The 14596-nt window shown below is 39.8% G+C and overlaps 1 protein-coding gene across 1 annotated transcript in view; it reads right to left on the bottom strand.

Moving 5' to 3' along the window:
* CDC73 (cell division cycle 73) overlaps nt 1-14596 on the bottom strand; it is a 96320-nt gene that overhangs the window by 16796 nt on the left and 64928 nt on the right. Inside the window, exon 11 of the mRNA XM_055144348.1 lies at nt 4512-4569. Coding sequence (XP_055000323.1) covers nt 4512-4569 — 58 coding nt within the window. The remainder of the gene's footprint in view (nt 1-4511; nt 4570-14596) is intronic.

Below are 14596 nucleotides of genomic sequence, written 5' to 3'. Positions count from 1 at the left end.
ACAAATATGAAGCTGAGAGCTCAATACCTAGCACCACTCCTGTGAGCCCAGGCACCGTGGCAAAAGTAAGTGTGAGACTTCAAGAGAACAAACATTCCACACACACATAACCACAAATATGCAAATATGGCAATGAGGAAGTGACCCTGTTCCAGAAATCACAACTAAGGGAATCAACATGCATAGGTTTTGCTAGAAATGGTTACGGGTGTGTTTAAGCATCATGGGAAAATCTGAACTTCTAAGACAGAAAGAGACAAGATTTTACTTTCATGGTACATCTTCTAGAAAAGAGAAGCAATGAATTCAGATATGGGATCAAAAGGAGGACAATCCTAAGAGCTGAAAGCTCTGTCTAGGCTGTTAATACTGACTCAGCCTGCAAATGATGCTACTCAACTAATGTGTAGTTAATGATGAAAGGCTTTGTTTCTTGGGTCCCCCCCCCCATTTATAATCCAAGGTAAACTGAATAAAACACAGTAATAATAAACTGCCAGAAAATGATCATTCACAAGATGTGTGACAATACTGTCCTTTTAACTTGTGTGTGTACTTCTTGAGGATCAAAAACAAAGTCACTGATGTAAGTGAAATAAGCTAAAGTGAAAATGAGTAACTCTGGGGGGAGAGTTTACATTCTTGTCTTTTAGCTTGAAGAACAGAGTTGATAGTGCTACCATTTATTTGTGGAAAAGCAGCAGTGTGGAATAAGATATCTTGGGGAAAATATCAAAAAATAATGGTTTAAATCAGTTTCAAAACAGGGATGGCACATTCTAATTCTAAACAGAAAGCCAATGTAATGTAACTGAAGTAAGATGTTTAACTTAAATATGAATTTGAAAGCCATTAGCACACAGATTTAACAGTATAGAACAAAGGGGTCCAACCAGCAGCTGTTGTAAACGGATGGCTGAGGAGCAAATAAGAAATCTACTTAAATATCCTGGGGGTTAATTCTCCCTCAGTCTCATATGAGTAGTAAGCAAACAGACAAGACCACCAACCCATTTCAAAAGACCTATGAAATAGGAATTAAGAATTAATGCCGGAATTGTGAAACTTGCACGAATATACATTAGAAAAGTGAGAAGAACAGAACATGTACAAGAGATTTAATCTAATTATAAAAGAATGATTGCTAAGGTCCAAAGCTATGGTTTAGTAAATTTTTCCTTCTTAAATGTAATTACCAATTAGTTACATTTCCTTCAGAAACCAGGAATAACTGTAAAGAATTTAAGACATTACATTCACTAGGGACTTACCTGACACAAATGATAAAAATACTTCAACAAAAGAAAAAAAAACAGATTTTTAAAAAACAAACAAAAAATAAATACTCTCTATCCATGGGTCCCTGATTGAAGTGAAAAAAATGTAACTCAGGGGGCTGGGACTGGCTCCGGCTCGAGCTCCGCCGAGATTCGAACCGGGTGGCCATGCGTTTGCACGGCCGCTTTGCTGCTGAACGACCAAGATCCAGAGCCAGCTAGATTACTTCTGAACCCAGCAAGTGCTCGCAGCCATGTCCCCAGACTGTGAACTAAGCTTTTGCTTTAGGCTGCCCCAGGAAGGGAAATGATGAAATTTCCCACTTAAATCTCCATGTACTTAATTACGAAAACACTCTTCATTCCCATTAGTGGAGAACTAATTATTAAATGTTTCCTTGTCAATAGGGCCGTATTTTGGGGGGACAAACTCCAACAAGAATAGTGAATTCTGTGTTGAAACCCCAACAACAATAGTGAGTTTTGGGTTGAAATATGGAATGTAATCAAGGTAAAGAGAAAATGAAGTGAATTTTATCAGTTATGCAGGTGGGGGTGGGAGGTGACTGGTTTTTTTTTTTTTGGTGGTGGAATATGGGCACTGGTGAAGGGACGGGTGTTTGAGCATTGTATAACTGAGACATAAGCCTGAGAACTTTGTAACTTTCCACAAGGTGATTCAATTAAAAAAAAAAAAAGTAACTCAAACCCCATTTCCTACCTAACGTTTCACACTCACCTCTCAGCTATGTCAGCCTGGCACACAGATAAGTGGGGTTCTCTTCCTGGTACCAATATGGTCCCCTGAGCACCAGCCTGAACAAGCTCTGAGTGCCTCTCCCACCCCCCAATTTTTTTTAAGTAACAATATAAACCTATGACATCCATTGTAACATAGGTTTTGAATGTCCATATTCCCTCAATTTTAAAAAAAGGTGCACATGATAAATACTAACATAATATTCCCTCAAAATTGGACACTACCTGATAAGCTAACACATCTTCTATTTCTGCAGCAAAACAAAACTGCAGTATAATCAAGACAAAGAAGAAGACAAACTTCTAAAACGCATTCCAATAAGGTCTTATTGCCAACTGGTGCTAAAAGCATCCAAAAAACTGTTATTTTATATAAGACACTAGCTTAAATTAACTTCAATTAGTCTCCTTAAGGGTCTGTACCTTGTTAGAAACACTTAAACTAAAAAATTTACAATGTCTACATTACTTTACATATGATCTTCTATAAGATCACATAATTGGCTGTGAAATCAAGTTTTCTTAATCTGATTTACTCAGTACATTTGAGTGACCCAGTTTATGAAATATCAATGTACCTCCCAACCCCTTTCCTTTTTTTGCGAAATGTTTCTGAGAAAAATGTGAAATGGTGACAATTCAAACCATCAACAGAAAATCAAGTTAGAAATCGTAAGTGCTGATTCCTTCCTTTCAAACCACTTCTAAACTAAATTCCACTGTGACTTTTGTTTGGGGGCCACGCTATGGCATACTCTTGGCTCTGTGCTCAGGAATCACTCTAGCAGTATTGAGGGAGTACACGGGATGCCAGGGATTGAAACCAGGTCAGTGACAGAGAAGGCAAACTCCCTAAAGACTACACTGCACCATCTTTCTGGCCCCTGCGTGTGATTATCTTGACCAGCATGCCCACAGCCTCCCGCTCCCTTCAAAGGAAACAAATAACCCTCTGTGCTTAGTGGCCTCCACAGCCCCCCTATTTCCCAGGCTGCATTCTTTGAGTCCAACCCATTTTGCACCCTCCTCCTTCACTTTCTACTTCCTTCTTGAGACTCCTAGCCTCTCCAAATTTCTGGCACAGAGTACACAGATAGCATTCAAAAAGTACTTACTGGATTTAATTGTTCTTTATACTCTCATAATGGTTGTTGTGTCTACTTAAATAGTCCCATAGTGCTATCACCTAAAATAGTGTATCCAACGTGCTCTATGCTTCACAGAGATGATAGTTCACGCCTCAAAACAGGACAAAGACTTGAAACCAACCTACTGTCAGTTGAAACAAAAAAGCAAGTACTTAGTCATCTCACGGCCCTAGATATGGATACAGGATATAGTGAATTTGCCTTCAAAACCTCTGATATAATCTTAATATTACAGTTTAACATGCTTCCAGAAATATTTCATACTTATAACCTGCATAACTATAGGAATAGCCAGCATGCAAGTCTTAAAGTCTATCAATGAAAAGATACCCACACTGATACTGCCAAATTTAAAAGACCATTCTGTTCAATTATCACCTGTGCCTTTCCAATGCTAAAAGTGATGGGGTTTTTAAAAAAACAAAAAAAGAGACACGTTATAGTTGAACAAATGCTAGAATTATGTTGAAGCTAAAAGTGAAATCAGGAGCTAGAGGGATAGTACGGGAGGGGGGGGGACTGTTTTGCCTTGCATGTATCTCACCTGGGTTCGATCCCCTGAAACCCTGTGAGGTCCCCCCCAAAACCAACAGAGGGATCCCTGAGCACAGAGTGACAGGAACCACTCACATCAGTTAACTGGGTCTGTATGTGGTAGTGGGAATAAAGGGGGATAAGCGGATGGGTGCAGCGGCAGGGAAGGGAGCAAACATAGTGAGTCAATCCCTGTTTAATCTCTCCAGCCCCCATATAACCTATTTTATCAATGATCTTTGCATCACATTGGGGGAAATAGTATTATGGTAAGCAATATTACAAAATCTAGCTGATCTGTTTAAAAGCAGTGCAAGAAAATAATCCAGCACGCTTTATTGTTTTATTTTGGAACACACCTGGCAGTGCTCAGGGCTTACTCCTAGTTCTGTACTTAGGGTACAATCCAGGTGGTGCTAAGAGGAACCTATGTAATGCCAAGGATTCAACCAGGGTGGCAGTCAGAATGGCCACAAGCAAAGAAAATACTTTACCTCCTGTACTATGTAACCGAGAATATTCAACATGCTTTACACTTTAACTGTTACTTGACGAAGAACAAAAGAATTTATTAATGATGCTCACCCAAACTTAAGTAGTATTTTTCTGTATATTAGTACAATTTTAATACTTGCTTGAGCATTAATGACAACCTGAAGAAAATTCCCCCAATGCATTTTACATAAAAATTTAATTCCTTTAAAGTATTAAACCTGTCAGGAAACCCTCACTGTGATGATCTTTCCGAAGGGGGAAGAGAGGGTGAAAAAGACACGAAGTTTTTTCCTTTTACCTGGTCTTGGTACTGGTTGTGCTGCAGGAGTCTGAGTCTTGCGAGCTGATGCACCCTCCTTTAAAAGAAAGCACACTTGTGTGAAGAAAATTACTAACATTGAACCTACACATTTCCATTCACTTTCTGCACACAAAGTCCATATGTCTCTCCATCAGTCAACTACTTAATGTTCTGTGAATCCTAACCATTAAAATAAATAAACCTCTCTGACAGCACAACGGATAGGGCATTTGCCTTGCACGTGGCCAACCCAGGTTTGATTCCTCAGTCTCTCTCGGAGAGCCCGGCAAGTTACCAAGAGTATTCCGCCCGCACAGCAGAGACTGGTAAGCTACCCGTGTCGTATTCGATATGCCAAAGACAGTAACAAGGCTCACAATGGAAACATCACTGGTCCCTGCTCGAGCAAATTGATGAACAACGGGACAAAGTGCTACAGTGCTATCTTCTACACTATGATGAGGTCATAATGGCAATCTTTAGTGAAAAATAAATTCACATTTTGCCACAAAGGAGTTACTAAAAGCATGTAGTATTTTCAGGTATTCAATGATTTCTTAAACTGCTGATAATTTAAATACTTTCAGTAATGTAGTAAACATTTAAAAATCAAGTCATCCTTTCTCCCCTGAAAGTCTTAAAATTAGTAATAACCTATTAAAAAGAGGCACTAAATAGTATTTCGAAGTGCATTATTGAAAGCGAACAAACAAAAAACCAAAGAGCTTACCAATGCCCAAAAGAAAGAAGTCAAGAGCTGAAGCACATAGCTGGTGTGCCTAAGGCACCGAACTCAACTCTCAGCACCAAAACAAAAGCAGAAGCACCATCAAGTGTAGCCCCAGTAAAAACCCCGCAAGTTGCCCTGAGACACAGCGCAAAGCTGGGAGCATCTCTCAGACTAAAACTCTCTAACATGGGCCAGATCTACAGGTCACTGCTACAGTGCATGTCTCATTTATGTGAAGTCCTAGATCTGATAGCAAAATCAGAAACACACATTTTTTTTTTGGGGGGGGGGGTTTGGGTCACACCCGGCAATGCACAGGGGTTACTCCTGGCTCTGCACTCAGGAATTACCCCTATTACCCCTGGCGGTGCTCAGGGGACCATATGGGATGCTGGGATTAGAACCCGGGTCGGCCGCGTGCAAGGCAAACGCCCTACCCGTTGTGCTATCGCTCCAGCCCAGAAACACACATTTTAAGTTTAGTATTCAGTACTTTTAAAACACTCAAGGAAAAGAAACATTTCTGAAGATGAGGTCTGTTGCATTTAAGGGTAATTTAATATATCTTAAAATATGAGTAACATTTCAACTAATCACTAAATGCATAACATATACAAGGAAATACAGTAAATGTTGATGTATATCAATTATATACTAAAAAATAGTTCCGTACTCAAAAATAGTCTAAAAGACTCCAACTACCCTAACGCTTCAAAAGATGTCTTTAATGCAGCAATTTTGATCATATACACTAGATTTTATAAAAGCATTTTTCTTGACAGAAGCTACAAATAAAAATTTCTAAACAACTAGTAATTCAAGGAAACTTTAGCTGCATTCAAAATAAAGGAAATTTGAAGGTATCAGGGAAGTTACACTAATTTACCAATTTAGAAATACAGAAAAAAATCATGAAATGGTGCTTAATAATGTTAATTTTAATTGTATCTCTTAAATGTAGCATTTTTACAAATTTAATTTTTTTTGTATCTCTTAAATGTAGTATTTTTACAAATTTAAGAAAACATTTTTGGGCTGGGCCACATCTGGCAGTGCTCAGGGATCATTCCTGGAGGTGCTCTGGGAACCTATGCAGTATTAGGGAAAAGTAATTTTAAATGTAGGCTGGCCCACATTTTTTACATATTGTTATATGTAAAAAATTAATACTAAAATTAGTATCAACAAAAAATACATTTTATTTTCAATAGTGATATTCCAAGATTCAGTTAGAATTTAAAAACTAATTTTATAAGAAACAAAAGCAAAAAATTAACAAAATTGTAAAAAGCAAAGGAACACAAAATAATCTTTTTCCAATATTTGCACTCTTACGGATTTAACTATGTATTAGTGTATCTGAAGATGACTCATTTAGGATATTGTATTCATGGTAGTGTGAAGTTTGCAAAAATTTGTCAAGCTTATTTATGTTCATATTGCTCTAGGAATTACTTATGTCTACTAAGTAAATCAAACACTAAGAACACCGTAAACAGACAAAAAAAAAGTCATACTAAACAAACCAAAGAATAATCATTCAATAGAAATTATGGAAATTTTAGCTATTTATCCCAGGTTACTGCATAAACAGGAAACAAGCAGACATTATGTGATAAAATAGTAAGTGAACTTTAGTTACAATACTGATAAATGATACGTAAATATTGACTTTTAGGTTTAAGTACAGAGAAGAAAAAACAAAATGAATGGTAAATGCAACACTTATGCTGACATCTGTCTACAGTCTTCACTACAAATTGTAACAAGTATTTTTGCCCATTTTTGAGTAAACTCAAAACTTAAAATGGGCACTGTGCCACCCATCAGCAGTCTACTAGGTTTTTCTCTCCTACTTCAAACCATTCCTTTTAGAAAATAAATCCAGCCCTCGGTAACTAGCGACGAGAAGGCATATGTTCTGCATTAGATCAAGCAAGAGCACTTCTCTGGTATTTGCTTTATAAGCTGGAACTACTTACACTCTAGTAACACAGTTGTAAGGAGGTAAATTACAGATAAATACGTCACAGGATTCAAGAGCAAAAGCCCTCTGCAGGATAGAATGAAGTTAGTAAAAAAGAAAGTAAGTGGAATGCAACACTCCTCATAACACGGAGCTGTAACGATCAATGACACCTATTGTACCTCTAATTTCTCTCGATTATGTGACCCATTACAATCTCTTCTCTCACCGATGTGTCCCCATACTATTTTGTTTAAGTTGAACAAAAATTGCTAGTTGTAATCAAAAACAATTTATATAATTTTGTCTTTTATGTTTTCTTGAATTTAATGACAATTTGGGTTGTCAGGGTCACCCTGTTAAGCAGAACTTTGCCTAACTTTGGAAATTGTAAATACAGGCAGAAACAAGAATAAGCACACACTCGACTGCGCAACACCTCATACTCAATGCCACTGATATACCAAGAGTAGCACACTACATCTGATGGGGTGTAAAGTAGAAGGCAACCAACCACTGTATCAGTCATCCCGCTGCTCATTGATTTGCTCAAGCGAGCATCAGTAACATCTCCATTGTGAGACTTGTACTATTTTTGGCATCAAATACACTTCAGGAAGCTTGCCAGGCTCTGCTGTGCGGGCGGGATACTCTCGGTAGCTTGCCAGGCTCTCCGAGAGGGGTGAAGAAATCCAACCTGGGTCAGCTACGGGCAAGGCGAACACCCTAGCCGCTGTGCTTTATCACTGGAGTTTTATCACTCCAGCAAGGTGTGGGATATTAAACGTAATAAATTATTGTGACTATTACCACTGTCGTCCCACTGTTCATCGATTTGTTCAAGCAGGCACCAGTAATGTCTCCATTGTGAGACTTGTTGTTACTGTTTTTGGCATATCGAATGTGCCACGAGTAGCTTGCCAGGCTCTGCTGTGGGGGCGGGATACTCTCGGTAGCTTGCAAGGCTCTCCAAGAGGGATGGAGAAATCAAACCCAGTTGGCCACATGAAAGGCAAACGCCCTACCCACTGTGCTACCGCTCAATGACTTCACAAAAATAGAACTTTAAAAGTATATGCGCTTCCATTCCTGAACACCCATGATCCCGGAGGCCAACTAACTACTTTCGGCACTCAGCGGCTTCTTGCAGAAATGCCTCTAGACTGAACTAAGCTATGGCCCCATGCCGCCCCGGAACGGGAACGGTTTTTCTCTCTCGGCCTTTCCTTTCCCAGGCGGCGATGTGCCAACCACCATCTTATAAGGTCCACTATACAGAGGTACGAGCTTATGAGCTTGCAATGATGCGATTTCTGGCAGAAATTTCTCTGGACTCAATTACTAAAATACCAGAAATCCAAAACGACCTCATATGCTCTCACATGCTCAGCAATGGAAAATGAATTATCAAATGATGCCTTTTCGGCAGGTCTGATTGTTGGGGAAAATTCCAAATAATAATAGTGAGTTTTCCGTTGAAATATTGAATGTAATTAAAGAGAAAGTAAAGTGAAAATCAGCAGCCACAGAAGCGGGGGGGGGGGGGGAGGAGGGGGAGAGATGGGATGTATACTGGGGTTCTTGGTGGTGGAACTTGTGCACTGATGAAGGAATGGGTGTTTGATCATTGTGTGACTGAGACTTAAGCCTGAAAGCTTTGTAACTTTTCACATGGTGATTCAATTAAACAAAAGTATATGCGCATGTGCACACATATACATATATCTACATACATTATTTATATATTTACACATTGAACTATTCACTTGACGGAATAATTGACTAAGTTCCTTGAAAGAAAACTGGAGATATCTTTCATCAATCATGCTGTGAACTTACGATAATTTCAGGAACTTTCTAGTCAATATAATATTTTTTAAAAAATACATTCTAGGGCTGGAGCTCTAGTACCCGTGGGTAGGGCCTGGGTTTGCCTTGCATGCAGCCGACCCGGGATCGATTCCCAGCATCCCATATGGTCAGTCCCCTGAGCACCGTGAGGAGTAACTCCTGAGTGCAGAGCCAGGAGTAATCCCTGTGCATCACCAGGTGTGACCCAAAAACCAAAAAGAAAAAAAATATTCTAGTTTGATTTGCTATTATTCTGGGAAAAAAATTGTACAAATTATTCCATACAAGATACCAAAATCTTAAAAACCAACCACCAGTTGGTCTATGAAGAAACATGGATAAAGTAGCATTTCAAAGATTACACAATGGTGTATCTGGCATATAAGAAATAACAGAAATAATTTTGCTATCATACAGATTTAATAATACACACATTTCCATTTTTAAATATTTTTATTTGGTTGGTTTTTTGGGCTACAATGAAAATGCTCAGAACTTACTTCGGATTCTGTGCCCGGGGGTAACTCCTGGCAGTGTTTGGGGAACCATATATGATGCTGGGGATTGAATCACAGTCAGCCATATGAAAGGTAAATGACTTAATCTCTGTACTTTACACCCCATTTTATTTTTTTTTTAATATTAGGAGCAGGGAGAAAAATACTACCCAGATAGGAAAGAAAGGTATCAGCACAAAAACAACTGAAGAGCTGACAAGTTATGGTAAGTGGAGAGGAAAAGCTGCTTTCTCTTGGAAAGTGAGAAGCATTACAATTCCACTAAGACTTGAGGCATTCTAGAAAAAACTGAACTCAAATGGGGTGGGAGATACCAAAGTGTTAAAATCATAGCTGTAGAGCATAACAACACAAAAGAACAATGTGTGCTGTTTATAATTCTTATTTAATTTAGCAAATGAGATCATCTAAATTCTTGAGATACTAGGAGATAAACAAATGCTACTTGCTGCTTAAACAAGAAGGAAACAACACTTTTTCATAGTGTATAACAAAAACTAAATTACAAGTATCATTATAAAATGTAATTAATTTGGAGAAATGCCATTTATATGGAAATAAATGAAATTCTAAAACTTTTAATGAAAAAGACACAGGAGACACACATAAACAGACACACACACAAATTCTAGAACTTTATAATCTACTTTCCTAACTACAGTACTAATGGCAGCAAAAATCAAGTATTTTTGCAAGTCAAATATGTTCTATAATTAGTTTTTTTCCTTGCTAGGGATCACAGTAGAACTTATCCAGATCATCTCAGCACTTGCAACTGCACAGAGGTTTGAACTTAGGTCTGGCACATGTGGAGTGAGCACTTCAAAGTCACTCAGCCTACTTCCAGGATCCCAAAACAAAATTTCAATTAGACCCTCGCAAGCACTAATCAATTTAAAAAAAAAAAAAAAAAGGAAGCAACAGCAGCAACTATTCCAATGAGTGTTATTTAGAATTCTCTTTTTTTAGTTCAATTTCACTAAGTTGTTGAGATTAAAAAAATTTTTTTTAATTAAAACCCTATGTTGAAAAGGAAACCAAAACTGAGCAAATCAGCTGAGTTTGAAAAACAAAAGATTTCAGAAACAAAATCAAAATGTAACAGAATTGGGAGGCTTTGTTATAACCGAGTCTATGCCTGCCAAAAATAACTGAATTTCTAAAACATATATATATAAACTACGTGTCAATATCTTATAAACATTAATTAGATATAGTTAAGTTTTATATAACATAATTGTTTTTCTATATATACTTCATCCCATCCCTCAGTCACAGTTTTCGCAAAAATGGAAACTCAGAGGGTCTCCAACAACTAGACACGTCAATACTGAAAAAGAACCAAGCAGGAAGGCTCTCTCTGGATTCCAAATCTTTTTCAAAGTTACAATGATCAAAACGGTGCATAAAACTGATATTTAAGCAGGTCAAAAGACCCATGAAGACAACAGAAAGCTCAGAAATTAATTCAGAACAAAGCCAGACCATTAATGTGCATCATCAGAACACAAACATTTCCTCAGGCCCGAGCCCTCGAACCTGGAGCCCTCCCCGCCTGTGCTCCCGGGCCGCCCTCCCGCTCCTGTGTGCACAGCTTTGCTCTTTGATCCCAGGTTAGTCAAGAACCCCAGCTGCCCTCGCCGCACCCATGCCCTCACCCTCGAACCCGGAACCTTCCCCCGCCTCTGCTCCCAGGCTGCCACCCCACTCAATTGTTCATGGCTTTGCTCTTTGATCCCAGGTTGGTGAAGGACCCCGGCTGCCCTCCCCGCGCCTGCGCCCTCGAACTCAGAGCCCTCCCTGCCTCTGCTCCCGGGCTGCAGCCCCGTGCGTGCAACCGAGTGAGCCATTCTCCAGAGCCACGGCTTTGCTCTTCGATCCCGGGTTAGTCAAGAACCCGGCTGCTGCCGAACCTGCCTGCACCCATGCCCTCGAACCCGGAGCCCTCCCTGCCTCTGCTTCCCAGGCCGCGACCCTGCGTCCCCCCGTGCGCCATTCTCCAGGGCCTCAGCTTTGCTCTCTGATCCCAGGTTAGTCAAGGACCCTGGCTGTCCTAGCCGTGCCTGCACCCTCGAACCCAGAGCCCTCCGCGCCTTTGTTCCCGGGCCGCTGCTCCACGCTCCCCTGCTCCACGCTCCCCTGTGCGCCGTGGCCTTGCTCTTTGATCCCAGGTTAGTCAAGGACCCTGACTGCCCTCCTCGCGCCTGTGCCCTCGAACCCGGAGCCCTCCCTGCCTCTGCTTCCCAGGCCAAACATACCTCTCAGTATTTGTATTGCAGACCATAATCCCCAAAAGTAGAAGGTATGGGGGAAACTGTTTGCCATGGAGGGCTGAAAAGGGGGGTGTCCTGAGGACACTGGTGGTGGAGAACGTGCACTGGTGGAGGGATGGGTGTTTGATCATTGCATGATTGAAACTCAAACATGAAAGCTGTAACTATTTCATGGTGATTCAATAATCACTGTCACTGTCATCCCATTGCTCATTGATTTGCTCGAGCGGGCACCAGTTAACAAAAAATAATTTTTTTAAAAAACCTATCTTAATAGAATGGAGAAATTTTAGAAATTATGACTAAAATTCTGAGAGTCTCTGGCCCGCACGCCTGGCTGTCTTCCCCGGGGCCCCTAAGAGGGGATGGGCTCCAGCTTCCCTCCCCACCCCGAGCAGAGATCCCGGCAGCTGAAGACCACAAAAACCTAGCTACTACAGCCATGCTCAAGGCCCTTCTCCACACATCCAGATGGGCCTCACGCATGAAGGTACCAGCAGAGGAACCCAGGTGTGTGTAATCCCATCAACGGCCAACATCCAGAGACTTAAAAGCAAGCTCCCAGAAGCACATGGCCGCTTTGCGACTGCATGATATCTTGTAGCCTACTTCTCCCTCTGGGAGAAACCGGCAAGCTTCTGAGAGTTTCCTGCCCACATGGGACAGCCTTGCAAGCTTCCCATGGTATATTCATATGCTAAAACCAGTAACAACCTGGATCCCATTCCCCTGACCCTGAAAGAGCCTCCAGTGCGACATCACTGGGTGGACTGAGTCGAGAGAGACTTCTAAGATCTCAAGGAAAGGACGAATGGAGAGGTTACTGAGCCTGCTCGAGAAATCGATGACTAAAATTCAGTCTGAGCAGGTGAGTCTGAGACCTAATCACACCATACAACATAATCATACTAGAAGACACATAGTAAAGTGAGAAGCTGGAGAGACAGTCCAGAAGATGCTTGTCTTGTATGCCGATGCAATTCCCCAGCACCACATACAGCCCCCTCACACACCAACTACTATTTGATATATGAGAGGAACCATCACAAATGCCCATAGACTAATGTACTGTTCTGATGAGTCAGTGACTATGACTTTACCACCAGCCAAATTCGGAATAAAGCACAATCTTCTCTTGATATACACTGCAATTACACTTTCAGAAAAATCTGTTGTGCATTAAAACTTCACAAAATGTACTTTGTATTGCAATTTCATTTTAAAGCCATTTAATTATAAAGAAGCCCTTTCATCCACACACATATTCATTGGATGTTAAAAAGAGATCTTACAGAACATGAAACTAGTCTTTATTGTCCACCACACTACAAACTACTTTCCCCGGCCCTCCTCACTAAATGCCCTTTGAATATTTTGTCAGCCAAAAAATAAAAATTCCTTATAAATGTCTAGTAACCTCCTAAACTCTAAGGTTATCCAGCAATCCCAACTCCATTCTTTATACTAAAAATGTTCCCAATGAACACCAGGTTCAGGTATTTCAGTCAAACTGCAACAGCTTTACTACCAAGAGATCCAATGCATAATCCTAACATTACTGTCAATTACTGCTCATTTCAATTGTGTTTATGTTTTTCTTTGGGATCATTAAGAGTCCATATATTAAATATATCTAATAGCCTTGTTCTCCCTCTTGGAGAACCTGAAAAGCTACCAAGAGTCTATTGCCTGCATGGGAGAGCCTTGCAAGCTCCCCAGGGTGTATTTATATCCCAAATACAGTAAAAGATATATACATACCTCTCAGAGAGCCCAGCAAGCTACCAAGAGTATCTCTCCCGCACACCAGAGCCTGGCAAGCTACCCGTAGCGTATTCGATATGCCAAAAACAGTAATGATTAGGTCTCATTCCCCTGACCCTGAAAAAGCCTCCAATCATTGGGAAAGACGAGTAAGGAGAGGCTGCTAAAATCTCAGAGCTGAGTTACTGGTGCCCGCTCGAAAACAACGGGATGACAGTGACACAGTGATATTAAATACAAGCACCTGTAATTAGTTCTGAAAGACACATTTCAATTTAACAGTGGCTTCAAGTTTAAAGAAATTCTTCAGCAATATGAGTATAAGCTGGCCAAACTGGTGAAAACGTAAGAAGAGTAATGCAGGCAAACACTGACACTTGTGGTCATTCTGAGATTGCTCATCTGAAACTGAAATAATTATTACTATTTTAGTTCAAACCAACATTGTCTTATAAATCATCTACTGACTTTAAAAAATTCTAAACAATACATGTTTTAATTTTTCTTCAAAAGAAATGATTTACTAATACTAGAGAACAAAAATATGCCATCAGTTTCAATCTTTTTATGTAATTTTAGGTGAAGAGCTATAAACTCTAAGAAAACAACATACAATTATTGACTAATCATACTAACACTAAAAATAATTGTACTTTTTCATAGTACTATGGTTTAGTTGATTGCCTATACAAGATAATATCAATTGCAAGAAATCATTTACATAGTTTAGGTGAAGGAATCTACACCTGATTCATCTGAAAATAATCACTCGAAATTACCAAATATGTAAATAAAGTGGCAACTGCTTTTATATGTAATAGGAAAAAAAAGTGAGGAGACATAATTAAGTGCTACCTTTAAATCCTGACTCTGAGAGCTATTCTAGACATCCCCTGGTAACTCCTAAACACAGCCTAGACAGCTCTCTCTGGTCATAACCCACCAGTAAAAACTAGTATTTAATTTTCTAGCAGAGATGT

Source organism: Sorex araneus, chromosome 7, assembly GCF_027595985.1.
Source record: "Sorex araneus isolate mSorAra2 chromosome 7, mSorAra2.pri, whole genome shotgun sequence".
NCBI lineage: Eukaryota > Metazoa > Chordata > Mammalia > Eulipotyphla > Soricidae > Sorex > Sorex araneus.
Note: the sequence above shows the minus strand (reverse complement) of the source record. Positions and strands in the feature narration are given on the sequence as shown.